The sequence below is a fragment of the Periophthalmus magnuspinnatus genome, chromosome 22 (assembly GCF_009829125.3).
Source record: "Periophthalmus magnuspinnatus isolate fPerMag1 chromosome 22, fPerMag1.2.pri, whole genome shotgun sequence".
Taxonomy (NCBI): domain Eukaryota; kingdom Metazoa; phylum Chordata; class Actinopteri; order Gobiiformes; family Gobiidae; genus Periophthalmus; species Periophthalmus magnuspinnatus.
In genome coordinates this window covers 17,831,037-17,859,009 of record NC_047147.1, presented here as the reverse complement: position 1 = coordinate 17,859,009, position 27,973 = coordinate 17,831,037, and the positions used below count along the sequence as shown (strand labels likewise).

General features: G+C 39.4%; 2 protein-coding genes across 2 annotated transcripts; one reads left to right on the top strand and one right to left on the bottom strand.

Moving 5' to 3' along the window:
• The first annotated feature begins 957 nt into the window (after window positions 1-957).
• On the top strand, window positions 958-6,683 carry LOC117390747 (transmembrane protein 179-like). The gene is made up of 4 exons (XM_033988553.2): window positions 958-1,311; window positions 1,994-2,131; window positions 2,675-2,753; window positions 2,820-6,683. The coding sequence occupies exons 1-4, from the start codon at window positions 1,010-1,012 to the stop codon at window positions 2,988-2,990; spliced, it is 690 nt and encodes a 229-aa protein (XP_033844444.1). The 5' UTR covers window positions 958-1,009; the 3' UTR covers window positions 2,991-6,683.
• Window positions 4,727-27,632, bottom strand: c22h14orf180 (chromosome 22 C14orf180 homolog). The gene is made up of 9 exons (XM_033988775.2): window positions 27,251-27,632; window positions 25,758-25,788; window positions 20,318-20,404; window positions 17,409-17,535; window positions 12,798-12,828; window positions 12,608-12,716; window positions 11,027-11,199; window positions 10,790-10,922; window positions 4,727-7,823 (listed from the first exon to the last, which is right to left on the bottom strand). The coding sequence occupies exons 1-9, from the start codon at window positions 27,401-27,403 to the stop codon at window positions 7,618-7,620; spliced, it is 1,050 nt and encodes a 349-aa protein (XP_033844666.1). The 5' UTR covers window positions 27,404-27,632; the 3' UTR covers window positions 4,727-7,617.
• Window positions 27,633-27,973: the final 341 nt, after the last annotated feature.

Here is a 27,973-nt window from a genome sequence, read left to right as displayed (position 1 = left end):
AAACTGGATGGACGAGGATTGTATATTTGGGGACCATATATGTAGCAATTAAAGACGCATGTGTCCTGTTTTGCAGTATAACATATGTGTAGGCTACATCCACAAATAAACTCTGATTGCCAAAATGTCAAACGTCTTTGTCTTCACTGAACTTGTTTTTCGTTTCCAGTCTAGGTGCCAGCATCTTCTCCATAGTGAGGGGGAAATTTGAAAATCTGCAGAACAAGGACAGCATTTGTTCCCCATTAAATATGCACTCAGACTCAGAGGCTGTGGGCCTGTATCGTACATTATTATGCAGACTAGTGAAGTGTACAGATGAGCCCTACTGGTGTGAGCTGTGACAGTTTACATGGGCCTGTGTGAAAGCAGCAGGCTGGAGCTGTGTGAATAATTCATCCAGACATTTGCACATGTTGTATAACTAAGAGTGAAAAAGTGTGTGTGTGTGTGTGCGCGCGCGCTGCTTTTAGTTTGAATGTGCTATCAGCGCCATCATTAGGCCTGTAGTCTACGCCTCTGTCAGATGACAAATTAACCTGCCTATTAATCATAGACTAATTGGCTTGTTTGTATAAAAGGGTTCACAGTAGAATAAATGACATTGGATCTACTTTATTTTTTATGAATCATTTAGACTACATGTTTGTGAATGTATTTTGGATGAGTTCTATAACTACTACATTAAAGCAGTGAGGATGTTGTCCTGATCCATCACTGTAACACATAACCCCAGAGAGTGCTCCTGTAGATGATCCCAGTGAATCAGGCGGAGCTCAGACTGTCCCGAGCCGAGACAAGCTGGAGCGCCCCGGGTCAGGGTGAGTCTGAGCCATGGGTTTGAGGCTGGATCATCTACAAACAGCTCTCAGCCCCTCTCAGCCCCTCACATCTCTCTCACAGCCCTCTCCCCAGCGCACAGCTCTGGATGCTGTGCCTCCGCTCTCCTCCTCCTCCACTGCGCAGGCGCAGCTAGTCCAGGACGCAGCGGAGAAGAGGGAGACCGAAAATGGCCCTCAATAATTTAATTTTCGCACAATGCATCCTTTATTTTTTAGCCTTTATGTTCGGCTTTATCGCCGTGGTGCCTCTGTCGGAGAACACGGAGGACTTCGGGGGTAAATGCCTACTGTTCACGCGAGGAATGTGGCAGAACGAAAACATCACTGTGTCCAAGCAGCGCTTTATCGTGGAGGAGTGGGGCCCCGAGTCCGCCTGCAGCTTCATCACTTTTGTCGGGATAGCGTCCCTCGTGCTGTCCGCGGTGCAGGCCTGGAGACTGCTCTTCTTCCTCTGCAAGGGACACGACGAGTGAGTGCCCATCCATATTCTGTGTCTGTGTGTATGCATATGTGTGTGTCTGTGTGTATGTATATGTGTGTATGTACATGTGTGTATGTGTGTATAGAGACCAGAGGCTTAGGCTCAGTGTGTGCTCTGTCCTTCACCCACGCCCATGCCAGTCTCTTCAGATAAAGAGGTTTACTGAGATAAAAGCCTCATTTATGTGAAACATTGGGACACCTTTCTGGGGAGCCCTATTCAGTTCACTTCATCACTGTCATGGCTGATGGAGATTCCCAAAACAGATATCAGACAGAGCTCATCAGTGAAACGTCACCATTTACTATGGAGTTAACCAATAAGAACACAACATATCAAACTGTAACTGAGTGACTTCTGACATACAAAGGACTATGACAGTGGCTCTCAAACTATTCACCCCATGTACAGCCTCATACTAGTCTACCTACACCAGGGCTGGACCCAGACTAAACGTGGAGGTCTATAAAAGGACCAAAACACCCTGGACTAAATCATGACTCAACTGTGTGTAGGCTACATGGGCAAAGTGTAACGCAGTACCAAGACTTGACTTACACATACTTGGCATTGGAGAAAACATCATTATTAACATGACTCAAATGGAAAACTGATATCTAACAAAACCTGGACTTATATATTGTTGTATTTTTCTTCTTTGGATCTGCAGCTCCATCTTCAACGCCTTCCTGAACCTTCTGATCAGTGCCCTGGTCGTGTTCACAGTCTTCCTCTCCAGCACCATTGTGAGCGTGGGCTTTAACCTGTGGTGCGACGCCATCACAGAGAGTGGCAGTATGCCCAGCAGGTAGGTCCACCCACATCAAGCAGGCAGGCACACATCCTGCTCAGACCAATGTGTTAGAATGCATTTTAATGAAGTTACCCTGGCATATTGTCAGCCAGTAAGATCTGCAGGAAGAATTATGTGCATTTTTTGTCTTTATGGTTTTAATTTAATTATTATTATTATTTTTCAGTGGTATTTTCTGGTTAATGTGGAGATACAAATTAAAGCGCAAACTAACAAGCCATAAATATGCTGCAGGCTAATGATTTGTTGTTGGAATGTTATGGTACAATACTAAATGGAGTCACAGATCACAGTAGCAATATTTTGAAAAAGTGTTTTATGGTAAAGCAGAGGTCTTCAGCTTTTTTACTCCACAGAGCTACAAATTTTGGCGGTCTGGAGTAGAAAGTAGAATATAATAGAAGTAGAATATAATATAATATAATATATCTGGCTTAATATTTTAACCTTTATTTTAACACATATATATGAAGCTTAAATTGTACAATATGCATCTTTAAAATAAAACATGACCAAGTATTATTTTCAATCTTGCAGCTGTGAGGACCTGCAGGACACTGATTTAGAATTGGGCGTGGACAATTCAGCGTTTTATGACCAGTTTGCTATAGCTCAGGTAAGTTTAGTATCGCTGTCCTTATGAGAACTCGTGTATCTAAATCTAACGCCTTTGTGTGTGCAGTTTGGTCTGTGGGCTGCCTGGCTGGCCTGGCTCGGCATCGCGGTCATAGCCTTCCTAAAGGTCTACCACAACTACAGACAAGAAGATCTGCTCGACAGCCTCATCCACGAGAAAGACCTACTGCTCGGACGCTCCCGCCGCAACTCTGACCTCAAGACCGGAATACTCTAGACCTCAAGACCTAGACCTCACCAAGACCACCATCCTAACTGCACAAGAACCTGCATCAACCTGTATACTGATCACCTTCTTCTTCTATCGAGACCTTCTTCCAACCCCTTTCTGATCTAAACTGTATTTAAAGGTGCACTATGTAACTTTTCCAGTGGACGATCTGCTACCTGCTCGTCTCCATGGAGCTGTTATCGCCTTGGATTGTCCCACAGTATGGCATCAAACAAATCTATCTGCATTTATTTCATTAAGGGTGTTAATATTGCTCAAAAACAACTTGTATTAAACACTTATTCTTACTACAAAGCAACGTTTCCATGGAGACAAACAGGTATCGGACCCTCTACCAGAAACGTTACACAATGCCCCTTTAAACCCCAAAAATGACCCCACCTATGACTCAGTCCCAAATGCACAAGATCCCCCCTGACACACAGCTGCCCGTATAGACAATCATAATCAATCTCTGTGTATTGAGCTGACAGTGGAGTCAAACATAGGCACGCTGTCGCATTGTTCTTTAAGATATGGATTTTTCATTGTAATATCTACTCTGATGGTTACTCCGGGGTTGTCTCCTGAGGGTTTAAGGAGACACAGTTCAGCTTCAGCAGTATTATGATTATTTAAAGGAATTGTATAACCAGTTGTTGTCAGGTTATGTGTTACAAGTGTCGATTTGTGCGGTTTTCCTCATTTGCTTTGGTTCATTTAAAACACGGTGAGAACTGCCAGTGCTAAACATAGCGATGCTCCACTTTTTGAGGAGACTTGTGCACCCAGTGGTATAGATTATAGAATGTGTTAGATGAGACTCAAACTCAAATAAGCCAATATAATAGAAGTAAATGACATTAAACATATCATACAGTGATTCAGTTACATGTGTTTATAGCTCAAAAATGTCGTACAAACATGCGTCCTTACTGTGAGCAGGGTGTCCACAGATCCAAACTGTAACTTGGTCTGCTTGTCAAGTTTAATGTCATAATGTGGAATATCTCAGACAAAGAAAATACATCACCATGGTGACAAGCAGTAACAGACCCTCCACCAGAAAAATTGCATAGTACCTTTAAATACCTTTTTAACTGTGCCAAATTGGCTCATTTAGTGACCCACTTGTTGAAACAGAAATTGCGTGGACCAGTTTATGCTTCACATAAAATGATATGGTCATATGTGGATTATCTGTTTCTATATTTCTTAGATATTATAGAATTATGGGAACACACCCTATAATTTATAGAAAACTATTCATGTTTTTTTTTTAAAGAACCAAAGCGACTAAGGAAAGCTGTGGTACGACTGGCTGATGGCTCATATTGTCTTTGTGAAATCTGCATGGATCTACTGCATGACAAAACTATAGGCTTCTAAGCTATGTAGACATTTGTTTTATATTCTACCATTTACCAGTTTACCAGGCTTTCAGGTAGGACGCGCACTGCTTCTGGCCCGGTGAGACTCCTTTGGCATGCTGCTGGCAAGTCCAAGTGCTTTAAGTGTATTCGCACCTTTATCGACAAGTACAGGATGTGTTTTCAAATCTATGACTCAGATCTGCTCACATATTAACTGCTAGCAGCACATCAGAAAATGCTTTTAGCTACCTGCTGATGAAAAGCTACAATGTGCCATATTTTAACTTATAAATAATGGAGCAGTTGCACAGTGTACCCGCATGCATTTTTGTTTAGTATTTTACAACAAGAAATGAATCGCCGGGTTTTGATAGGCAATGAGACTTTTATTCAAAACAATAGAAATCATAAAACAGTAAGAACTGAGGAGCATCGATAAAGGCACTGCTTGAGAGTGACCAGAAATGATTGGACAAATGTGGGTCAAATGTGGAGACTATTCTAAGTGTGCTTATATGGTTGATATGGGTTGGGTTTATTGCTGATGACAAATTACAAATCAGTTCTACATAAGCTGGGACACTGTCAAATCAAAATAAAAACTGCTGTGTGAAATGATGAATGGTTTGGGGAAAATATAATTTGCAAAGAATTATGTTGCTATGAGATTTAGGTAGTAATAATAGGATTCTGGTCAATGTTCACATTCCAAACGGGTCCTGTAGAATTGACAAAAAACTGAAACATGATCTGACAAACTAATACAGATGTAAACTGTATCAGCGTTTTTATGCAGAATAAAAGAGTAGATGTTGTTGTTTGTGGAGGAAATGATGGTACTTAAACAATTGCAGCCTTTGGGATTCACTAATTCAAATTGCGATTTCAGTTTGATCATGATTAATCTTGCAGCTCAGTAGTAGTAGTAGCAGCAGTAGTCATTTTTATTCCAAATGTACAAAGTTGGAGTAATCATTAGCAACAAAAGCCATCTGGAAAAACAATTCTATAGGTTGGAATGTTTACACCAATCCATATGTTCTTTACTTTTAAATTGTGAAGTTTTCATTTGTCTGAAACACATTTTGTTACACGCTTTAAATGATTCCATATCTGCATTTTACCAGTTTATCTCAATGCCTAATCCGTACCATTTTGTTGCAGTAATCATATTGAAAATGGCCTGTTATGTGAACTATATATTTTACATAACAGGTTTTACATTTGACAGTGTCCCAATAGTATAAGTACTGGTTTTGTACTCTGACAGTATGTATATCAACAGTATTACTTCTTTCTTTTGCCTTCAAATATGAGACATTCACTATCCAAAAACTCCACTGATTTTCCTGAAAATGGTGTTATATAAAGGACATGTTTTACTGACTCTAGTGTGGGTTATTGCTTATAATGAGGTGTTGGTTTTCATTTCTGTGCCCTTTGACCCCAAACGCATTAGTACAATGGTTTGGCTGTTAGAAAATGCATCTGTGTGTTTGATAAAGGGAACTGTCTATTGTTTTTGGCCTTGTAGCAGTAGCGGTAATGACGATGGAACACCTAAGTTAGCTCACAACAGTCTGATGATAGCGCTTGACATCACAAAACCTGATTATTATTATTCTCAATACAAATTTTTGAATACAAGGTAACAAAAATTTTAAAAAATGAATTGTCAGTTAAAGGTTTTGTGTGCACGCAGAAAGTGTCTAATATTAAAAGACATGTACAGGCGCATATCAAAAATTTTTAAAAGTGTGCCACGTAACTTTTCTGGTCTGTCACCTGCTTGTCTCCATGGAGATGTTATCATTCTGCCTGGAATGTTACACAGTATAGCATTAAACATCTGTCTAGCATTCATTTCATTTAATAGAAATAAATACCTTGAAAATATGTTTTCTTGCTGTTAGTGGTGTTCCCTCTTCACAGTTTATTGAGATACTGTAGTAGAACATTCCAGTCCAAAGCAATAACATCTCCATAGATACAAACAGGTGGTGGACCTTGTGCCAGTAAAGTTACGCAGTGCACATTTAACATTGTGTAAAATTTCAGTCTAAAAATTTCTGTGATAAATTTAACAAAATGTTCATATTACCTGTTTCAGTTTTCATTTTAATTTAAATTCTCCACAATATTGTAAGTTTTCGATATGCACCTGGTTTTAGGGAGGTTATTCCGTGGTACACAAGCGATTATAAAGACCATTGAAAGCAGTAGCATTCATTCACTTGAGTATATCCTCTTTGACAATAGACAAGTCTCAGTGACATGACACGTTTCAATGTTTCTTACCGACAGAAGTGGGTAGTACTCAGTTACAGTTACTTGAGAAATTGTACTTTTCTGGCAGCATACATTAGTCCTATTTGAGTAATATATTTTGCAGCGTAACAGTACCCTTACTAGAGTAAATTTTGGTTCCTCTTCCCACTATGGCAAAAGCTGTATGTCGACAATATGAAATGATTTGAACATTTGTGTTTCTTGCACCGCTCCTTCAGATATAGTGTTTTCCAAATTTTTGTCTATCTTTTGAAAATACCACATTTTGTGCATTATTAAATATTTAATTCTTAAAACTACATTAACTTCCAATTAAAGTTATAAATATCAAATTATAAATCATATATAACACCCAGACAGTTACTCTTAAAGTTACTTGTGTAGTAGTTTTCCCAGATACTTTTTTGCTTTTACTCGAGTAATTTCTTGTATTTCCGCTGCTTTGTACTACTACTGGAGTAATATTAGTTTGAAATAACATTACTCTTACTTGAGTACAATTTTGGCTTCTCTACCCACCTCTGCTTTCCGAGCCATATTTTGTGCACTATATCTCTAATAGTGCAAGTGCCATTCAAGCCGACCTCCCTACATTCACTTAAATGTGCAATATCAAGGCTGAGTAGTGTGTTAGTCCTTAGTATATTGAAACACAGATACCAAAAATAACACAAAAAATAAATATCCGCATTCCATGGAGACACTGACAGACAGAAAGTGTGGAATTATTGAGTATATGTGAGCATGTGCAAAAGGATTGGGACAGCCCTCTCCTGATATATACATACAAGACACATAAGCTACATATTTCTGGGATTCAAACTTCGTCCCGTGTCCACTAGAGTGCGCTCTGACGCTGCTCTGTTTTCCTGTCAATCATATGGCTGAAGTGTTAAGATGCCCACGCACCTTATAAGAGAGAATTGAAAATAACCAAAGAGGAATCATCTCTCCTCCTGTATTGGTCAAAGTCACTGCATGGTTAACCATATCCAACAGCCCCATAGCAGCTGCTTCATGTGGAGGATGTAGACAGCCAGAGCGGCCTCCAGTTCCTCACACAGCCTCTGGGGGCGCCGGCGGTCCGTGCAATACATGGCCACGCCCAGCAGTGACATGAGAAGGAAGAGGCAGGTGAAGAGGGCCAGGTGGGGGCGGGAGGGAGACGTCTCGTAGGCTGAGAGAAAATAATAAATGAGACAAAATAATGAATAAGAATGATTTGAATTGCAAAGGTTAAAAGGTAAATTAGGTGGTGCGTAGTTTTGAAGGAGGACTTTCAGGTGACTGTAGAGGTAAACTCACGTGACCTATAAACTGTGGTGTTAAAATATCTCTGGGGTGTCAAACAGATTAATTGAACATTCCTCCTTAAAGCCTTAGTATGTAACTTTTTGCCAAATACACAAAAATAAAAGCATGTTTTTTCATTATGGTTCTGTTAATTGCACTGACAAATATAGAAAAACATGCGTCCTTACTCTGGGTGGGCTTGCATCTCCACAAACCTGACTCTTAATTCATCTGGAAGATGGCCTCCTCCTGCTCGTTTCCATGGAAATATTGTTCCTTTGGCTCTAATCTTCCACAGTATGGTTTAATATCCATCTGTCTCCATGGAGTATGGTTTTAACTTTCCATTTCCATGGAATCAAGCAGCTGACTTTCCACCTCCAAAAAGTTGCATACTGGGGCTTTAACATTGTCTTGGAGCACAGTTAGTACATATATTATCACTGCTATCAGATTTATTGCTTTTACTAATACTGCTAGTAACACAAGGGGAAAAAGCTTTTATTTTTGTTAACATGTCTACACTCTTTCACCATCTCAAACTTCAATGAATGGGGGCAAATGATTATGTATAGTGACGTTACAGGTAGAGATAATACATTTAATTAAAGAGCAGTAAAAAATATATGTATATGTTATAATTGGTCAGGGTGGACTAATAAGAGAAAATATGATAATAGGATTAGGGTTGTCAAAACTATTGAAAACTAAATACTAATAAATACAAAAAAAAAAAATCAACAGGACAAAATTTGACCTTTCCTGAATAGTATTTTAATAATCTTGAGCTGTATCAGTAGAATAAGACGACATGTATGAAAGATAATTTGTTTCATCAGATTGTAAATGCCATTGAATTCTCACTGTAATTCACAGTTTTTACTTTAAAAAATTCTGAATTTCAATAGTTAAATTTTTAAGTATATATTTTCAATGTGTTTACAAATTCTAAAAAAAACAACAACCAAAAAACACCTTTTAAATATTCCTGGTTGTTACTAAGTTAATTTTTTCACTGAATTTTCACTGTTGAATTTGAGAGCGTGGAAATAAAGGTGATTATTGAAAATATATACTTAAACTGAAATTCAGAATAAAAAAACTAAGAAAATACTTGTTTTAATCATTGTGGTACCGAGTATTGATTATTAGTATTGGGAACAGTGGGATAACAATAAGACAGCTTTAGTGCAACACATTTTAACACCTGCTTTAACCTAAAACAAGCCAGACCAGTGTCTCTGTGCGATGTTATGTCAACCTGTACAAACAAGCCTGTTTCATTCTCTAAAGTGTCCCCTGAGCTTTTTTCTTTCTGTGATGTCAAGTGCTGCTGTTTCATGCACACTTGTGATTGGACACACCCTGAACGCGACTCACCAGCGCCCCAAGTGTCAGAGTGTGGAATATCTGTGGAGTCGACATAATAAAAGTCAACAGGATCCACTGCGCTATGATGTACAACAGCTGCTAACTGCCCTACATCACTATCTCACAGAGCAGACTCCCCTCTCCTCATTTGCATGCATAATTCATTGCTAAGTGTAAATCACTTGTTAATGTCCGTGCATCTTTGGGCATTACATTATTTTTTAATACTACACAATCCCAGAAGGACAATTGTTGACAAAGCAGCCAGTTTGAATGCAGAGTGGATGGAACAATAATAAACATGGGTACAGTTTGATGGTCCCTGGGAGAGCCTGCCATATGTATGAGGGACAACATGGAGCGCATGTTTGTACAGAGTCTATGTCGTGTTACTGTGGACGCGGGATACACATAAAACTAAAGACTATGAATCAGACTGCACGGTAAAGCAGCAAAGACGTGTGTGGACTTTGTGCTCAAACACGACGATAAAGATAGTGATGCTATGACATTTTATTGTATTTGAGGAAAACTATTTAATTAGCCAGACTTTAATATAAAGAGATAGCGGCACAAAATGGGACTACACAACTCTCTTAATGGTTTGTGTTAAAAAAAAAAAAAAAAAGGGGGGGGCTGTGGGTGAGTTTGTAGTCAATTTGAATTACATTGTTTGGGGGAAATAATCCAAATCGGACCAATATATCAGCCCAAAAATATCGTCAGAGCTTATCGGCCATTGGTTGCTATGGATTCTAAACAATAGATGTTATCATCGGCCATGAACAAACCCCATATTTAGACCTCCACAAACATGCTCTGAAATGCATAGGATTCTTTTTTATTCACATTATATACTTCTCTCAAATGTTACTAGTTTAACATATGTACTGGGGACTGAATGTAGATTTGTATTAGAAATATTTGGTACAACTAAAAATGGTACAGTTATTCCAGCACTGTACAGTATATTAGCTTACACAGAGTAATAACCCTAGAAATAAATACACACATTTCTTGACAACTGTAATGAAAAAGTGTAGTTACATTAAAGTCCTGCAAAACATTTTTAGCCAAACCTGTACATAGTGAGAATGCTTTTCAAGGTATTTTTTAGCAAGAATTTTTTATTTTTTTTTACTGTAATTAAAGGAACACTGTGGCATTACATTTTATCTATTTCCATGGAGACAAGCAGGTGCCAGGTCAAATTACAGATCAGATCTGGTGAAAAACATCACAGAAATAAATGTACGATAGGTAAGTTTAATGTGACACCTCCAGGAAAGACATTACATCACAATAACACCACCACCAGAATAGTTACACAGTGTACTTTTATTTTAATTGTTTTATTTTAGCAAATGTATTGGCTGTAATGTTACACAGTGGACCTTTAAATTGTTTGTATAGTTTTGTCACATCTTCTTAAAAAATCTCACATATTTTCAAATAGTCTTTTATAGTGAATGTACTCACCGTGTACTGTGGTCTCGGGCTCTCGAAACCTCACTCTCCTCTCTCCTTTCCGCCTGTGCCCCGGCTCCGAGTCGAGACCGTAGCTCGGACTTGGCCTTTTCAGAATCGAAGTGGGCACCTTGTTGTACGTTACCTGGGCAACGCAAACAACCAGCACGCCGTTAACAACCCCCCAGGAGACATGTATCTTTGAAAACAGCTAACGCTAACAGCTAACCCCCATGCTACTGCCACTACCTTGGGCTTGTCCGTGTCCTCCACCTCCTGCTGGTGCTCCTTCCTGTGCCGGATCTCTGAGTGCTTCTCGCTGTGGTGGTGGTGGGGCAGACAGCTGTTGACCGTGGTGTCTTTGATGGATTCAGCCGCAGCGAATCGTTTGGACAGTGCCGAGACACATTGGCCCAGGGAGTCTAAGGAGAAGACCATGATAGAGTGAGAGAGAGAAGGAGAGAGGGAGAGAGTGAGAGGAGAAGAGGAGACTGACGTAGGGCGAGGGGAGAAAGCATCGGCAAACTAAAGTTGCAAATGTAAACATGCAAATGTTAGAGAAATTTACAAGAAAGGAGGAGCCGGTCGGTTCAACTTAAGAATGTGAAGCAAAGAGAATGACTGGACAAAATATAAGTACTGATTATATATGTAGTATTAGTTTATTATGATAGTACTGTAGTATTAGTGTTAAAATGCTGAAACCACACGTCAGTATTCTGTCAGTTAGTCCATGTTTCTGATATGACTCCTCCAGTTTAATTGACTTACAGTGTACTTTAAAAGGTGCACAGTGTAACATTTTCTGATGGGGTTTCTGTCACTTCCTGGACTCGAAGGAGATGTTATTGATTTGCCTGGAGTGTTCCACAATATGGCATTACACTCATTTATCAGTGAAGAGGAGTAAGAATATGTGTTTTTCAACCTGTCATTGAGTACATATAAGATAGAAATGTTCAATGCCATACTGTGGAACATTTAGATAAAAATAATAACATCTCCATAGAAACAAGCAGGAGGTATACCCCTTAACCTCTTGCCAAAAAATGTGCATGCAAATTAAAACACTAGCAAGACTGAGGCACATTAGTTTGATTCAGACCCCCCCAAAACAAAATATTGAAATTTATTTTATTGCATTTGCTTTGAACAGACTCAACCTCCAACACATCTGCCACTACTTCTATACTAGCACACAATGTGATCCCAAATGTAAATATATCCCTCTAGCATGCAGGTGAGCGGTGTTTGGTGACCCATTTCTCTGTTCACATGTGTGTACAGGAGCTAAAGCTGTAAATACTGCAGGAGATACAACGGGCCGCCTCTGTGTACAATACACTAAGGTAAAGTCTGAACTTTTAAACCTGAGCACGTGAGGAGGACAATAGTGGCCAGGATATGTGTACTCAACATAAGCAAATCCACGAGGCATGCAAAAGGATGTTTATGGAGAAATATCTGAGTAAATATCTGTGTAAATATCTGAACTGCAATATGTTTGTGCCTGATGTAAATCTATTGTGCTCTTTGGTGCAAATTGTACAACAATTTACCACTGACTGGGCTGCCATCTACTGTTCCTTCATCATAAATTACAAATAATAATTATTATTTATTTGACCGTGGGTAATACTTTAGTCATAGTTAGTGTCATATCATTGTGTATATTTTCAAAAATAGAATACTTTTGATTAATATTGTACTCTTTTTACACTGGATCCACTTTTCTGTCTGTCAACCCTTACAACTAATGTTTTTCTTTTGTGAGATATAAAGCACAGACATGCTGTATGTAGTTTGTCCCTCTTGCCTTGCCGTACTCACCTGAATACTCTGTTTTTCCAATCTCCGCGTACACTGTGGCCATGAGCTCCAGGCTCCGGGCTGTGATGGGGTGGTCATTGCCAAAAGCCCTCTGGTGGATTTTAGTGGCCTGACCAAACAAACATATCTCGTTAGTCATAATTTCATTTTAAGACAGTTCCATGGATAACAAAGTCTATCGCACACTCACCTTTCCGCTGTATTCTAGAGCCAGATGAGGTCTGAAAGAAAAGAACAAAGAAATCTATCAGATCTGATTGTGTAGCAAACAGGGATTAGTGAATTCATTTGAGGGTCTGTACTTTCCCCTGATGTGTAATCCCTTCTGCTTTAAGTACATAAAGGCATTCTCCATTACAATGCCCTGAGCGGTGTCCCAGTGTTGTCAGGTGAGAGGATCTGTTTCACTGTGTGAACAATAGCAGCATGACAAATCCAAACAGACAAGAGCCACCACCACCACCACCACCGCTGCGATTAGAGCTCTGAGCTGTGTGCTGTGGGTTGAGCTACGTGGAGCCAGGGCCAGTACTGGGACCATAGTGTATACTGTTTAGGGTTCAAAAATTATGTACTCAGATAATAGAAGCTCTGTTCTTGAGGTCAAAATAAGTCCACTCTATAATGTCTGCATCTAAATATGAACCATTTTATTGTGCGACAATCAGGAAATGCACGCTAAGCAATGTTGTTAGCATTACCATGGCAAACTCACTTTTTAATGTATGGTATTGCAATCAAACATCAAGACTTTTACTTAGACTCTAGATCCAATTTTAGTCTTGGAACAACACTAGTATTTGACCCCAACAAGCAATTTGACATTCATGAAGGAAAATGAGGTTAAGTGTTTTGCCTGAGGGAACAACAACAATTTGCAATGATGTGAGCAGGGATTGGACAGCAACTTTAGTGGGCAAATATCTCAAACATTTTTATGAACTGTCTTCTAGCATATCTATAATATGCAGTTATAGTAAATGTTAATAGTAATAAGTTGTAGTACTACTTTAAAGATATAAGCTTTGAATTGATGCTTGTTATATTACTTGAAAACTGGACTAATACTACTTCAAAGTACCCAAACTTCCATGTGAGTGCAGAATAGCAGTCTACTCCCCACCTGTGCCCAGTGGAAATGTCCTGTTCCTGCCAGCCCAGGGGCAGGGGCATCTGGAGCGGACTGCGTTACCCAAACCATGGACCTCTCAGATTACCTCACCAGCATCCACTGCCCTTCACCTTCCACATGTGCACGTGAAAGCTAGCTCCTGTATGGCACGACCAGGATGTGTCAGCTGCTGTGCTAATACACTGTATCCAGGCCGGGAATAGCAGCCAGGGGACAGTCATGCCGACCTCACGTGTGTTTGTGGATGTAGAGCAAGTACAGCTAAGTGTTGTTCCAAATCTGCACTTCCCTTCAATTAGTAATGCAGGTGTCGCCTTGCCGTGCTTAAAGGGTGCTTCTGTGGGACACCTGATCTCTGCAGATAGGAGGAGGTTATGGTGCAGCCTCAAAAGGACTTCCGAGGACATTCTGTAACTGTTATGTACTTACACTGACAACAAGGGCACGTATTTGTCTAACAATTACATCCATTTGTATTGGGCCTCCTACGGTTAACTCGACTCCCCACAGATCTGGCATGAAGCTTTGGGGTGCCTTCTGCTTGTCTCCGTCTAGATCGGTAAGTTTAATGCCATAATGGTGAACATTCCAGGCAATATAATAAATATCTCTGAAAAGAAAAGAAAATATGTCTGACCCACTTTCAGAAATGTAGACTTTATTATGCCCATAGGGATTTTGGTCCTTCTTTCACTGTCACTGGGGCAATCTGTAAGGAGCAATGACAGATGAAAGTGCAGTGCCCGAGGACCCTTCTCTCAAATTTGTAAGAATATTGGTCTACCGAGGTGGCTGAACAAGTTTTAGGTTCAAAGTAGAAACATGTTTACCTTGACGACACTCACATTTTTCAAATGTAAAACATACCTCCTTGTTTCTTTAAAGTTGGTGGACAAACGTGTGCATCATTGTGCATTTATTCAACTTGCTACAAAAAACCCCCAAAAACATGCATTCTGAGCTCGCTTCTCCACATGTCTGATCTGTAATACCACATTAAAATGGTTAGTCTCAATTGTGTCTTTTAGTGTATATTATTTTGCTAAATCAAACCTGTTTATTTTCTTCCTAAGACTGATCAATTTAATGCCATACTGTGGAACATTGTGAGCAAAGCAACATCTCATCGAGACAATCTGAGAACAGGCCGTCTACCAGCAAAGTTACACAATGCACCTTTACAGAATTTGATCTACAGTATTGATGTTGGTACTTACATAACTTTCTTCTACTTCGCACAGTTACATAACCAAATTCAAAGATCATTCAGGTGATCAGATCACTCTCCCTGAGCCGGTGCATGTACAATCAGCCGGCCCTCATCTAACTTTAACAGAGTACGTGTGGAGCGCTTCAACCATGTCACCCATGTCATTCGTGTCACCTGTGTCACGCTGTCACCCTCTCCCACAATCAGGTTAAAAGGACCAGTCCCAACAATGACAACAGATCTGCTACAGAGCCTGGTAACGCACACGTACGCAGCGGTGTCGCCTTTTTCACAGAGAAATCCAACTCTGCTCAAAAGCATTAAGAGCCAGGCCTTATCTGCCACCGAAAATTTCCACTCCACAACAGGGGAATGTGTGTATGCGCAAGACAAAGAATTATTTGTCTGAGCAGATTTTTAACTTCACAAGAATGTTATTTTAGGGACAACACATGATACAAAGCTCAAAGTGAAAAAATAGAAGTTCAGTGTAGACGCACTGGGCTGTGTAGAGTCTGTGTTTTGAATGTTATCTGCTGGGATTTAAGAAGTAAGTCAAGGTTTGTGTTTATCAGGCTGTTTAACCTCGTAACAGATAACATAAGTAAATATACTGTTTGTTTGAGCAAAGCGTCAAAGATTTCACCTTACAAGCTTCGTGGAATATTTGGAATGCAATATATGACATGTTTATTCAATGAGACGGGGACACGGGGTAAAAAAGTTTCCAAAGTTCATGTGCAATGAGCGTTAGGTTGTAAAAATATGACATCATTTTGGATAACGTCATTTACTATATGGAGTTATTGGAACACTGACATTTGTAGAACAGTATAGTGTACAGTAATTCATCTTTAGAGTGTAGTCCTGGCATGGGGCACTTTGGCATTTGAAGATGACAAATTTGTCGATAAGTGGAGCTGCCAGGAAATTGTACACAAGTAAGAGTAACGTTACTTCTAAATAATATTACTCACGTAGAAGTACAAAGTAGTGGTCAAAGAAGTAAAGTATTTGTATTTGGGACAGGTACTACTCAAATTAGAGTAACTTAAGAGGATGTAACATCTGATTTGTAAATTGAAGTTAATGTAAACGGAAAGAAAACATTAAATAATGCACAAAATCTGGTATTTTTTTTAAAACCAGACACAATATAAAGGTTTTGTCACTCCCACAGTGGGAGGAGCAACCAAAACCTCAATAAAAATATTACTCAAGTAGGAGTAAAAGTATGCTGCTAGAAAAGTACTCTGAAAGGTACAATCTTTAAAAAGTTACTCAAGTAAATGTAAGTGAGTACTACCCACTTCTGCAAATTTGGAATTTACAATTACAATTTATGACAGTTACTACTAGGGCTGGGCGATATGGCCAACTAATAAAATCTGGGCAATTACAATCGAGCAGTGACTGCTCAGGAGAAGCTCCATATCCTATTATTTAATAAATTGTAAACTGCCTTCAGTTACATTTGCATAGATGTGCAATGTAATTTTAATAGTTTTACTTAAAATGACATCAGTCGTTATTCATTTAATTTACAGGCTGAACGTTTCAAAAGTCAATTCTGAGCTCATCATTGAACATGTAGTAGGCTAATTATATTGCAATTACACAAATGTCTTGAAATAGCAGTACCTCCATACACTGCTGTTAAAGCTCACATTACGGGTCAATAAAGCAACGCCAAAATAATATCAGGTAAATACTATGAAAATAAAAGAAATACTTCTGATACTGCAAACTGCAAACTATAGTGGAGTATCAAAAGTGATTTTAACACAAGTCACACTGCAGTCACTTTTCAAAAATAGTAAAATAGTCAGGCTTTATACAAAGGATCTAACTACTCATCTACACTCACAGCCCCAGGAGGCAGGGTGGAAGAAGCGTCTTGCTCAAGGACATAACGGTAAGGAATGAACTGCCAACTTTCAGATCAGTAAGTGAGTTTCTCTACGAACTTAAAGGGCCCATATTACCCTATTTTCTGATGTGTTATAATGTTGTTTCCTCATCAAAAACATAGCAAGATTTGTTTTATTTCATTCACACGTTTAACACATTAGTTAGGCTGAGTTCTTCTATCAAACAGAAAACACTCTGTTCCACCTTGTGATAAATAAGATCAAATGTAGCCGCTAACTTGAAAACTGCAGCTTCATGACATTGCAAGGTGGAACAGAGCATTTTGAGTAGACAAACTAATAATTAAAGGTTACTCAAACATGTGTGAATCAAACAACACACAACTCCAAGTATGTTTTTGAGGAGGTAGCAACATTATAACATGGTTTAAAGCTCACGAGAGTCAATTTCACAGAATGTAGGAGCTTTAAACCAGTAATCATTACAACCTCTGTGTTATTATCCACACATGACTCAACACGTAAGTCTCCACCGATTAGCCACAAGTCCAGATCACGTTCACACACTCTGCTCCACAGGTGACTTACTGTTTGCTCATGATGCAGAGCTGGGCCAGCCTCTCCAGGTGCTGTGCTTGGGACGCCTGCTCCGACAGCTCTTCCGGACTGCTCCATGTTGCCCCCGCCGAGCCCAGGGTGGCCTCCTCCTGTGGCCCTGTGATACAAACACACGGCATGGGAATGGGAATCTGCTGCTCTGCTCCCTGTGTGGGCCTATATTGCACTAAGAAGGAGAGACAAGCCAACTGAGGACAGCACACAGAGAAGGACTGATAAGAGGGAAAGAGAGAGAGAGAGAGAAGTAGGGAGTAAAAGAGAGAGAGAGAGGAGGGGCGGGGTCAGGCACCTACACCACCCACACACATGCACAGAGACAAGCCACTGACACTACAGCCAGAGTTAAAGCCACAAATTTATAGATCGTGTAATACGTGCTTTATTTTCATATTTTCCAAGACTATTGCAAATGAGTCCCACGTGAGATAATTCATTATCAACCTCATGCAAATTAAACAAACAAAACAAATACCCAACAACTTTTATATGATATGATAGAGCATGTTTTTTTTAATAGTCCTACTGAACTGAGACTTGGATCCCAGAACTTCTACCCACCCATTGTACCAGTCTGGAGTGTCTGCAATCATGGAAAGAACATGCAAATTCAAGATAACAAAGCTGCTTAAAATGCATATGACAGGAGTATTTCCACTAAAACATAGTTAACGTCATTGTATTTTAAGATTTTACTCAAATTTGACCATGGAAGTAATTCTAGATCTGTTTGCAACCATAATGTTAGGGGACAAGGGTCTAGACAAAACAGTTATGATTAGACTAATAAAAATAAATAGTAACACCTTTTGTTAAATTAACGTTGAAACTGTTACAAAAAATGCCTTCCTTGTGCACAAATTATCCCTGCATTTTTTTCAATAGAATTTTCTAAAACGCAGCGCTACTTCCTGTATTTTTGTACTTTTCATCTCATTTTTTCCCCCCACATGACTGATATAAAACTATGATAAATATTTACCACACCTATTATCCCACCAAACCAAGTAATAAATCGAAAAACATGAAAAACTGTCATATGCACTTTAAGTTTCAGTTGCTTTGGTTCTGTGACTGAAAGGTTTTTATTCTACATTCTTCTCCTTTAATGTTACTTTTATGGTTATTATTTGTGATTATTTATCTTTTTTATTTGTTGTATTGTGATTTGAATGTCTTTCTTATTCTGTAAAGCACTTTGAATTACTTTCTATATGAATTGTGCTATACAAATACACTTGCCTTGCCTTGTGTTGTTTATGCAGAATCTTGAGAATTTTTAGGAACAAATGTCATTTATAATTCATGCTGGACTTATAAAGTGTACAGTATTTGTTATGACACTACTACATATATACTACTGCTTGCTTACATTACTCACCAAACATCTCTTAAGCGTTCGATCAGGGGTTCTATCAGCAAATAGTATATGAGGTGTGAATCGCAGAGTGGTAGTAGTAGCTTAATGCTCCGTGCCAAGTCTAGCCTCTGGAGAAGTCTACCATTCAATTTGCTGAGTGCTGATTCAGGCGAGCAGTACTCTATGGTGACACGGTCTTCCTAAATGACATACTGCAGAAGGCGACCATTTGTCTCCTCACTGTCCACTCTCCGGCTCTGAGGCCAGCCTGCTACCTCAGCAACCCCCCTCCCCACGCGCACACGCTCACAGAGGACTGGGCCGGTGATGAATGGAGGAGCGGCTGTATGTTAATCTCAAGGCTGCACCAGGTGGCGATGGGACGTCCAGTGACATTAGGGTAACATTAGCAGAATGAGCTAGCGGTCAGTTTCACAAAGACACCTTGTGCTCCGCAACGCCATTTGACAACAAGGCTACACTTGTGAATGGTTTGGCAACTGGGGTACAGGAACAAGAGGCTAAGAGGGAGAAGGATTTAACTAATGCCAAGTCACAAAACAGAAAAAAGTGTCATTTTTCAAAGACAAATAAATTACATCTTCAAATCAGTATCCAACAAAACTAAACACATAAAGTTTACTTAAAGGGCCCATATAACGCTATTTTCTGATCTATGTTATAATGTTGTTTCATCATCAAAAACATACCTGGAGTTTGTTTTGGTTCATTCTCACATGTTTAACACAAAAGACCTGTATATTTAGGTGTTTGAGTTCTTCTCTCAAACACTCAAGTAATACAGGAAGTGCTCCACTATGTTTTTAAACTCCATATATCTTCACTAGAATCATTTGGATAATTTCAGACTCTGATATCTAAAGGTAAAAGGTAAAAGGTAGCTGTTAACTTGAAAACTACCACTTCATGATGTCACAACAGAGGAACAGAGCATTTTGAGCTTTGGAGATGTAAACAGACTAATAATAAAGGGTTAATCAAACATATGTGGTGAAACAATGTTCTAACTCACAAGAATCTATTTTGTGTAATATAGGAACAAAAAAATAGTAGTATAGTAAGACTAATTCTCCAATAATTTTATGTGGATCCTGACTGAACAATTTTTTTCTTGCCAATTTTACTAAACCAATTTGGAATCTACTATAAAATGTACAGCTGAAAATGATTTGTTCAAGTGAATTTCAAGTGAAAGAGTTCCAAAAAATATGATGGGTTTATATTTTTTATCCGTGTAACAACTATTTTGTTTTAAGTATTTTGTTGTCAATTTTCAGAGCCTAAAATTGAAATTGAACAACACAAAATAATGAACTCTTTTACCAACAAATTTGTCAAGGATGTCAACATTAGTCATGCGCACATTAGATAATTATTGAAGTCATTATAACAAACAAATCTTGGTTAAAGGTACAATTTTAATTATTGTTAAGGTTAGGATCGGTCCTTATGAAATGTAACTCAATGTCTTCACAAAGTATGAAAACAAACACGTACTCACCAGTGTCCCTTTGCAGAGCGGTCAGTTCTATCAGCGCCACTTCGTAGAACATCTTCTCAGCTTGAATGAACTGCAGCGCCTTCCCATCTGTTTATAAGGGTTAAGGTCCAGCAACAGTATATGGTGTCGACCTTCAAAAACAACCACCCCGCCACTCAAAACATCCCCAGTCTACGCCACGTATGTAAACAAAACACGCTATAATCCCTGTCGCAATAACCACAGATTTCATGAGATTTAGTCAAAATAGGATTAGCAGCGTATGCTATTGTTTTTATGCTGTTGCTGTATTTTCAATTTCTCATGCTCTAAATACCAGCGTTGTTGCCATGAAAAGGGGCTCTATTAAAAGCAGGCTAAAAATAACAAGATCCCAAAGCATTGTGCGGTGAAAGTGGCCGCAAGCTGACACCATTGAAGCCTGTCAGGTGAAATGAAAAAAGAGGCTTGCTTAAAATACATGCACGCCTGTCCAAATGTCCTACTTAGCACCCGTCATCCCTACGGACAAACGCTTACTAATAATACACAAAGCTACTAAATAAATGTAGGACTAAACTTAGCAGGGCAGACAGTAGTGGATAGAGAGCAGCTGGCTTGTTTTACTTAGTCACTGATAGAATATTGTTCAAGGAAAGTCCAGATATTTACCGAGAACTGGACTAAAGACATATGGAGATGGAGCAGAGGGAGCCAAAAGACAATAGTGGTAGGAAGTAAGAGGGATAAAAGGTTTAAGCCTTATTTATAGAATATAGAATATAGAATTATTTGTATACACAGCACAAAACATTTCTAGAAAATACACAGTGAGACGTTTTACATGTATCTGGGCAAAATGTGTCTTGTCCCAGTATAGATATATTGTATTGTATATTGTTTAAGCAGAAATAAATAATAAATAAATAAAATAAGTCTGCTGTGTACTGTCTGCATCTAATTAAAAAATGGTTTCTTGTCTGAGAATCAGGCAGTGTGCGCTTAGTACACACGTGTCAAACTCAAGGCCCACGGGTCAAATCTGGCCCTCCATATAATTTTATGTGGCCCTCGACAGGATAAATTTAAAGGTATGATGGTCTTAAAATGTCATTTTATCAGATACGCAGATACGCAGTTACACAGCCATATTTTTACATCTAGGCAAATGCAATGCAAATGCAATATTTGTAACTTGAATAAGCAATAAATACAGAAAGTTAATTAACAAGCTTAAAAATTAGTTATGTTTATTTTACATCTGGGCTTTTGAAGGCAGCCATTTTGCTGACGTGGCCCTCAGTGAAAATGTGTTTGACACCCCTGGCTTAGTATGTTTGGTCTCTGAATGTGTTTACCCTAAGTGCTTATAAACTCATTTAAGACAGTAAAAATCAGGTACAGCACCTTTAAATAAAATTTTCAGAGCGCTTATCAGGTATTTTTACTGAGTAGGGATAAAAAAAACATGTTACTGAATGTGCCTCTTTGAGTGGGTCGACAGAATCCAGTGTGAATATATGGAGAGGATGTAGAGGGTTAGAGGGGGGGTTAGAGGAGGGGGATTAGGGGCACAGCTCAGACACAGGTCAGGGCTCCACTTGTGTCCTCTGCTATTTTTACCTCACCGCAACAATACCCGCGCACACCTCAGCATGCTCTCAAGGGAGGGCACCTGACCTAAACATGCCACATCCTGCTGTCCTGCAACTAGATCTCTCACAGTCGCACCATACATAAGCACTCATGTACTGTGCACAGTTGTACTGAAGTAACCTCAAGGGAACGCATTAAGACTACAAGACTTACGCAGGACTTTTTGGCTAAATCACTATAAAACTCTATTAAATACTTGTGAAAAGTATCGAAATCAAATACTAATTGATACTAAAACTGATATTGAAACTGCCTACTCATTTGAGGGCAGGGATCGATATTAAAGTCACATTCACAGGACAGAAATGCACCATTCCTGAACAGCTTTAGAATGATTTGGAGCTGTATCAAAACAAGTATTAGACCACATATAGTAGTATACACCCATGGACCACTGTGGAACCTACTGGACGACTGAGGGATTACACAGATATAAGGCCACATGGAAATAGAAAAGTAAGTACTACGATTTAATTTGTCTTTAAAGGTGCATTGTTTATTTCTTCTGTCAACTTTACTTATAGAGATGTTATTGCTTTGCCTAGAATGTCCTACAATACTGCATTAAACTTCTGTCTACATGGAAATAAGCAGATGGCACCACCGGATCAAGTTCCAGGTCAGATCTGTGGAGGGCCGCCCCCTAAAGGTATTTCTAGCAATAAAAAAACACATGTAATTATATAAATATAGTATAGACAAGTTACTGCCATACTATAGAACATTAAATAACATCTCCATGGAGACAAGCAAGTGGAAAGTGCTTGCCCTACCATGAAAAGTTACATTGTGCATCTTTAATCCTTGCATTTGATTTTGATTTTAGCCTTCTTTTTAATGATTTATATACTCTCAACCTATAGGGGCAGGACCACCTAAAGGGATGGCAGTTGCCCCGAGAACCGAGAAAAAATCAGATCATCAGTAATAATTTGTGCAAATAAATAACTAGAAACATCACACAAATGATTGGAACTATCTAGCATATATGTTTGTTTCGGTGCATCTGTGTGTTAACCAATCAGAGAAAGCAAAACACACTGTAAAACTTATCGAGCGTAAACATGCAGTCTGTATTTCATCCGCAATCAAAGTGACAAAATCCCCATGTTCTTAGAAGCCTATCATTGAGCTCTCAGACTCCGAGTGGCTGCAAAGGTCAGTATAAAGCTGCCAGCTCTGATAACACCACATCAGACCTTAAACACCCAGGGCCCGTCACTATCTGCAGCACCTACAGTTATCTGGATGTGGGCCAGAATACAAGTATACATACAGATATACAGGTGAAGGGAAAGAAGCAGTGTTTACCATATGATCCCTGACCTACTTTAAATGTGACCTCTGACCACTATCCCCTCAGCCTCCTGTGCCTGTGGTTGGTGTACATGATGAAAATGCTTGTGCAAACTGTTATTTTAAGAATGGTTTGCGGAGTGATGAAGGGTCATGAAAGATCCACAAAATAGTGATGTTTAGGTCTCTGAAGCATAACTCCTACTTCAAAAGGTCATGTTCTATTTGATTAAACTCTCAGACAAAGGGCAGTGATAATTTGTAGTTAAGACACTATTTGGTAAGGTTTGTATGAAAACCAAACATTATCCACAAATGTTCAATCTAATTTGTCTGAGTATTAAATGAGGAAACTCACAATTGTTATATATTTTAATGTCACCTTGTTACTAACTACTTTATTTTAACTTGTTTGTACTAGTTTTTGCTTCAAGGGACACATTGCATTATAATCCTGCCAGGAATTTCTGTAAGTTATAAACAATCTGACACCTGTTTGTATCTGTGGAGATGTTATTTGTGTGTCAAGAATGTCCCACACTATGACATTTATTATTAATTATCTATATTGCTCAACAATACCTTGAAAATCTACTTTTACTGTACTCTCCACAAACCTAACCTGTAACTTGGCTTGGTAGAGTCATCTGCTTGTTTCCACAGAGATAGATCGGTTTATTGCCATACAGTGGAACAGGCCAGGCAAATCACTAACATTTCAATGTACACAAGCAGTTAGTGGACCATAAAAGTTACATAGTGCACTTTAAACTATAAGCTTTGACATGCTGTGACAACAACAATGTCTAAACTTATTTGAACTCTAAAAAAATGAGCTTTACTTCTTGGTACTACAACTGGTAAACAGTTCAAAGTCTGCCCTCCAGTCATGTTGTCCTGGGTTGTTTAGGGCGTGAGGTGGGTCCATCCCAGACAGGTGATGATGGCAGAGCTAACAGACATTACATAAGGTCTCACACTCATGCACTGTCAACACTGCACACATCTGCTGACTGACTAAATTTAACTTTACATTGAAGAGTGAGACCACATCCATAGCAGACAGGAGGAGGACGGTATGTGCACTGTATAGACTACAAATAATCAGCCACGCAGGGACAATACCATAGTATTAACGACACACATGAAAAAATACAGATAAAGTAGTATTAGTAGTAATTATATTAATTAAACTGGAACTAAATCCACTTTTTTACACTTCCATTACTACTAAGCTGTGTATATGGTATATTGTATAATGTTCCTGGTAAATTTTTGGTAATTATAGTTTTTAAAAAAAATTGACTAGGTAAATTTGCAGCTTTCTGCTCAAAAACACCAAAATCTAAGAATTTGAAGTGTGGATACATGTTATCACATTGTTCCTCATATGTCAAGGCAACACTCCTCCTCCCCCTCGCTCTTAACTTTAGTCTTCCAGGTACTGCCCAGTTTAGCACCTCTATTTGAAATGTGGTTGTGGGCAGAGTTTAGGTGTTTAGTTGCACTGTAACTTTGTGGGTAATGGATAATGTGTATTTGCTGGATTTTGGATGACATTGTAGCATTCTTAAGTCAACTTTTTAGAGCTTTCTAACATGTTGTTCTCTCATCAAAAACATGCCTGAAGAGATTTTATATGTCATCCATGCATGTTTAAGTAATCTAGCAATCTCTCCTGTGCACTATTCAAACTTTCCTTAGGGATAGCTGTACAATTCTGTTCCACAAGCCTACATCATCCAGTACCCCCTCTTTAAGATGATGTTACTCCTACAGCTGCTATACTCATGATATATTATCACTTTATAATCACCTGTTTTTATCCAGCCACATTAGGTGTTCATTGACACCTCCAGGCACCATTACTATTGATGACATTATGTAAGCACTCATGACTCTTTGTTTATCATTTATCAGGACAGATGGGCCTCTTGTGTTGCATCCTTTTCATTCAGTGCGATCTCGGTGATGGTTATCAGACAAAGACGCTGTGTTGGAAAATGACTAGCTGTTTGAACCTGAGCTGTGCGCTGAAGTGTTGATACTGTCTCGATAACAGCCGGGTAACATATCCTGAAACCTAACCCCATGTATTCTCCCCATGCATGTTCTACAGTGTCATAGTTTAGTTTGTATGCGCTGGTGCATGGACAGGTTAATTAGCGGGTCTGCTGTCCCGAGATAAGAGCCTACAAATCCTCTTAACAGACACACACTGAGCTGGGGCCAAGTGACACACAAATCGCACGGCATTCTGGGACAATGAGTTTTTATGAAGCCGCTCCCCCCAAAAGGCATTAACTTGTTGCCCTCATTTACGATGGCTTCTATGAAAGAGCTGAATAAGGCATTGTGATGGAATTAGCCATCCAAAGCAGCCTCCAAATACAAGCTTTACGACCAAGGTAGAGGGCTATAGGGTTAGAGGGTTAGCGGCTATGCTAACGAGAACAATAGATGCGATAAAAATGTAAAGGCCATTTTAATTTGCGTTAGTAAAGGATACAGTTCTTTTCAGTGATGAAGAGCTCTGCAATCTGTAAGCAAAAAAGAAAGTTTAAGTATAGAAACTATGACATCATCGCCTTTCATGTTGGAAGCCAGGACAAGAGTGGGTCACTGAAGGGATGAATTTATTTTTGTATTCAATTCTGGCAGTTAATTACTGAGTTATGTAGGCCTGCTGCTTATATTCCCAATCATACCTACATCACATGCATACCGCGTAACTGGTCAAGGTGGGTGTGTTTTACCCAAAGACACACCAATAGCATACACGAGCAGGAAGTGAACCCTCAACCTTCCTGTTTTAAGATGACTAGTTACTTATTTTGAGCCGCTGTCACCACAAATGACATAAAAAGTTGGATAGGCTTAGTTCTGGGTTGCCTTATAGTTTAGTTTACTTTAACATAACAAATATTATAGTTGTTTTGAATAAGATAGTTTTTGACGTATTGTACTTCATAATAAACAGCGGTTGTGATTTCTTCTCAGCACTACGTTTTGTAGTAGTCTCATGTTTACTAGTTCTCCAGTCCCTGTCCATTAGCTTTCCAAACAAATAGCAACCTCTCCTCGCATTTCTCGTCTGGCTAACATCACTCTGCATTGTTTTGACATTGGGGAGGTTCCACAAAGAAAAGTCTCCAGTGTCAAACTGAAGTAATGGTCTTTTAAACTTTAATATCACCTGCATAGACTTGATCATGCATTTCCGAGACATATACGCAGATGACCTAGATATGAGCTAACCATTCTGGCACTATACACAAAGGGAATAGGCACTTTCTATTAGCAGAACAACACTGCAAAACACAATCTTAATGAGTTCAAATGAGCTGTATTTATGTATTTTAGTTGATTTAACTGAGTGTAAATGATTTGTGCACATCAAACTGCCTTGTATGAATGCAACCTGAACTGTAAATATGTAAATAGTGTATGGAAGTGGTGACTGATACTTAATGGGACTATAGTTTTACTTACGGTACTGATTGACTGGATGTATGATTGCATTAATATACATTGTATTTGATTGACATGTAGGACAATTATGATATCAACCTATCCAGGGGCCCAAGGTGAAAATTAGCAGTCTTACTATAACCTGCCACAAACAAATTACCCCTTTGTGTAGGTCAATGTGTTTTATGTGGATTGTCTCTAGAACTAAATAATTTTTCTTTTTTTGATTGCGTTTCTTTATATATCTTATTTTAACCAGTATTTTTGTGGGTAAATAAACTGCATTTATAATAATAGTTTATAATATAATTATATTTTTTTACAGTGAACATGTTGTGCTCCATTTACTATAGCCCCCCTGGGAAATACATGGTTATAGTGTCAACATGTGATGGAGTGGCCTACTTAACTTGACATTGGGACTAGCCACATGCACAGTCGCATTTGAATCACATGAACAACCAACAGCATTATAATTTCAGCTTTTAAGTCATTATTTGTAGCCTTGTCAGTGGTCTGGCTGTGTCTCACCTGGTGGAGGCAGTTGGGCAGCGAGTTGAAGCTCTGCACATGGGTGAGTCCGAGCAGGCAGCTGAGGAAGCAGTGGAGGGCAGCTTGGTACTCCCCCTGCCGCTGGAGCCTCTGTCCCAGCTCAAACAGCCCCTCCCGCCCCCCGTTCAGCATCCCCCTCTGTCCCCCGCCAAAGCACTGGCTCCCATCGGCACCCCCCTCCCCTCACGCACACGCTCTCCTCTCACTTCTGGAACAATGGCAGTCGCGGAGTTGCGGCGGATCCCGGTTGTTCGGCTCTGTGGACAGCAAAGGACAGGTGGTGTGAGAGGTGGGCTGGAGAGGAGAAGCTTCGGCTCAACACACAGCTAAGATCCATTCCCTCCCTCCTCCTCCTCCTCTTCCTCCCGGCTGCACCAGGAAAGGAGGACAGAGGAAGTCAGAGAGTGTGGGCAGCCAGAGTGGCAATGCCGGGGGCCAATCAGAGAGCAGGACAATCACCAAAGCACCGCCTACTTGTATATAGCACACAGTGTCTTCAGCTTTAAAAGGGAAATTGCCACGCTGGGGTAATGAGAAAAGAGCCAGGCCCAGACTAAACATAGCATCAAAGGAGAGAATGGAGAATGGAGAAGGCAGGTTCTGAATGTGATTTGACTAGTCTAATTTGCATTCAGATGGTAATATATACAGTGAGATCTTGGTGGGGTGATAATTTATAAATGAGCTGTGCATAGGGAATGT

Excerpts from the sequence above, each read along its gene's own strand:
- LOC117390747 (XM_033988553.2), top strand. The coding sequence starts at position 1,010 with ATGGCCCTCAATAATTTAATTTTCGCACAATGCATCCTTTATTTTTTA. Across the intron at positions 1,312-1,993 it reads CTCTGCAAGGGACACGACGA|CTCCATCTTCAACGCCTTCC; the intron begins GTGAGTGCCCAT and ends TTGGATCTGCAG. Across the intron at positions 2,754-2,819 it reads ACCAGTTTGCTATAGCTCAG|TTTGGTCTGTGGGCTGCCTG; the intron begins GTAAGTTTAGTA and ends TTGTGTGTGCAG.
- c22h14orf180 (XM_033988775.2), bottom strand. The coding sequence starts at position 27,403 with ATGCTGAACGGGGGGCGGGAGGGGCTGTTTGAGCTGGGACAGAGGCTC. Across the intron at positions 17,536-20,317 it reads CGCTCTGCAAAGGGACACTG|GGCCACAGGAGGAGGCCACC; the intron begins GTGAGTACGTGT and ends TTTGTATCACAG. Across the intron at positions 7,824-10,789 it reads GCCCGAGACCACAGTACACG|CCTACGAGACGTCTCCCTCC; the intron begins GTGAGTACATTC and ends ATTTTCTCTCAG.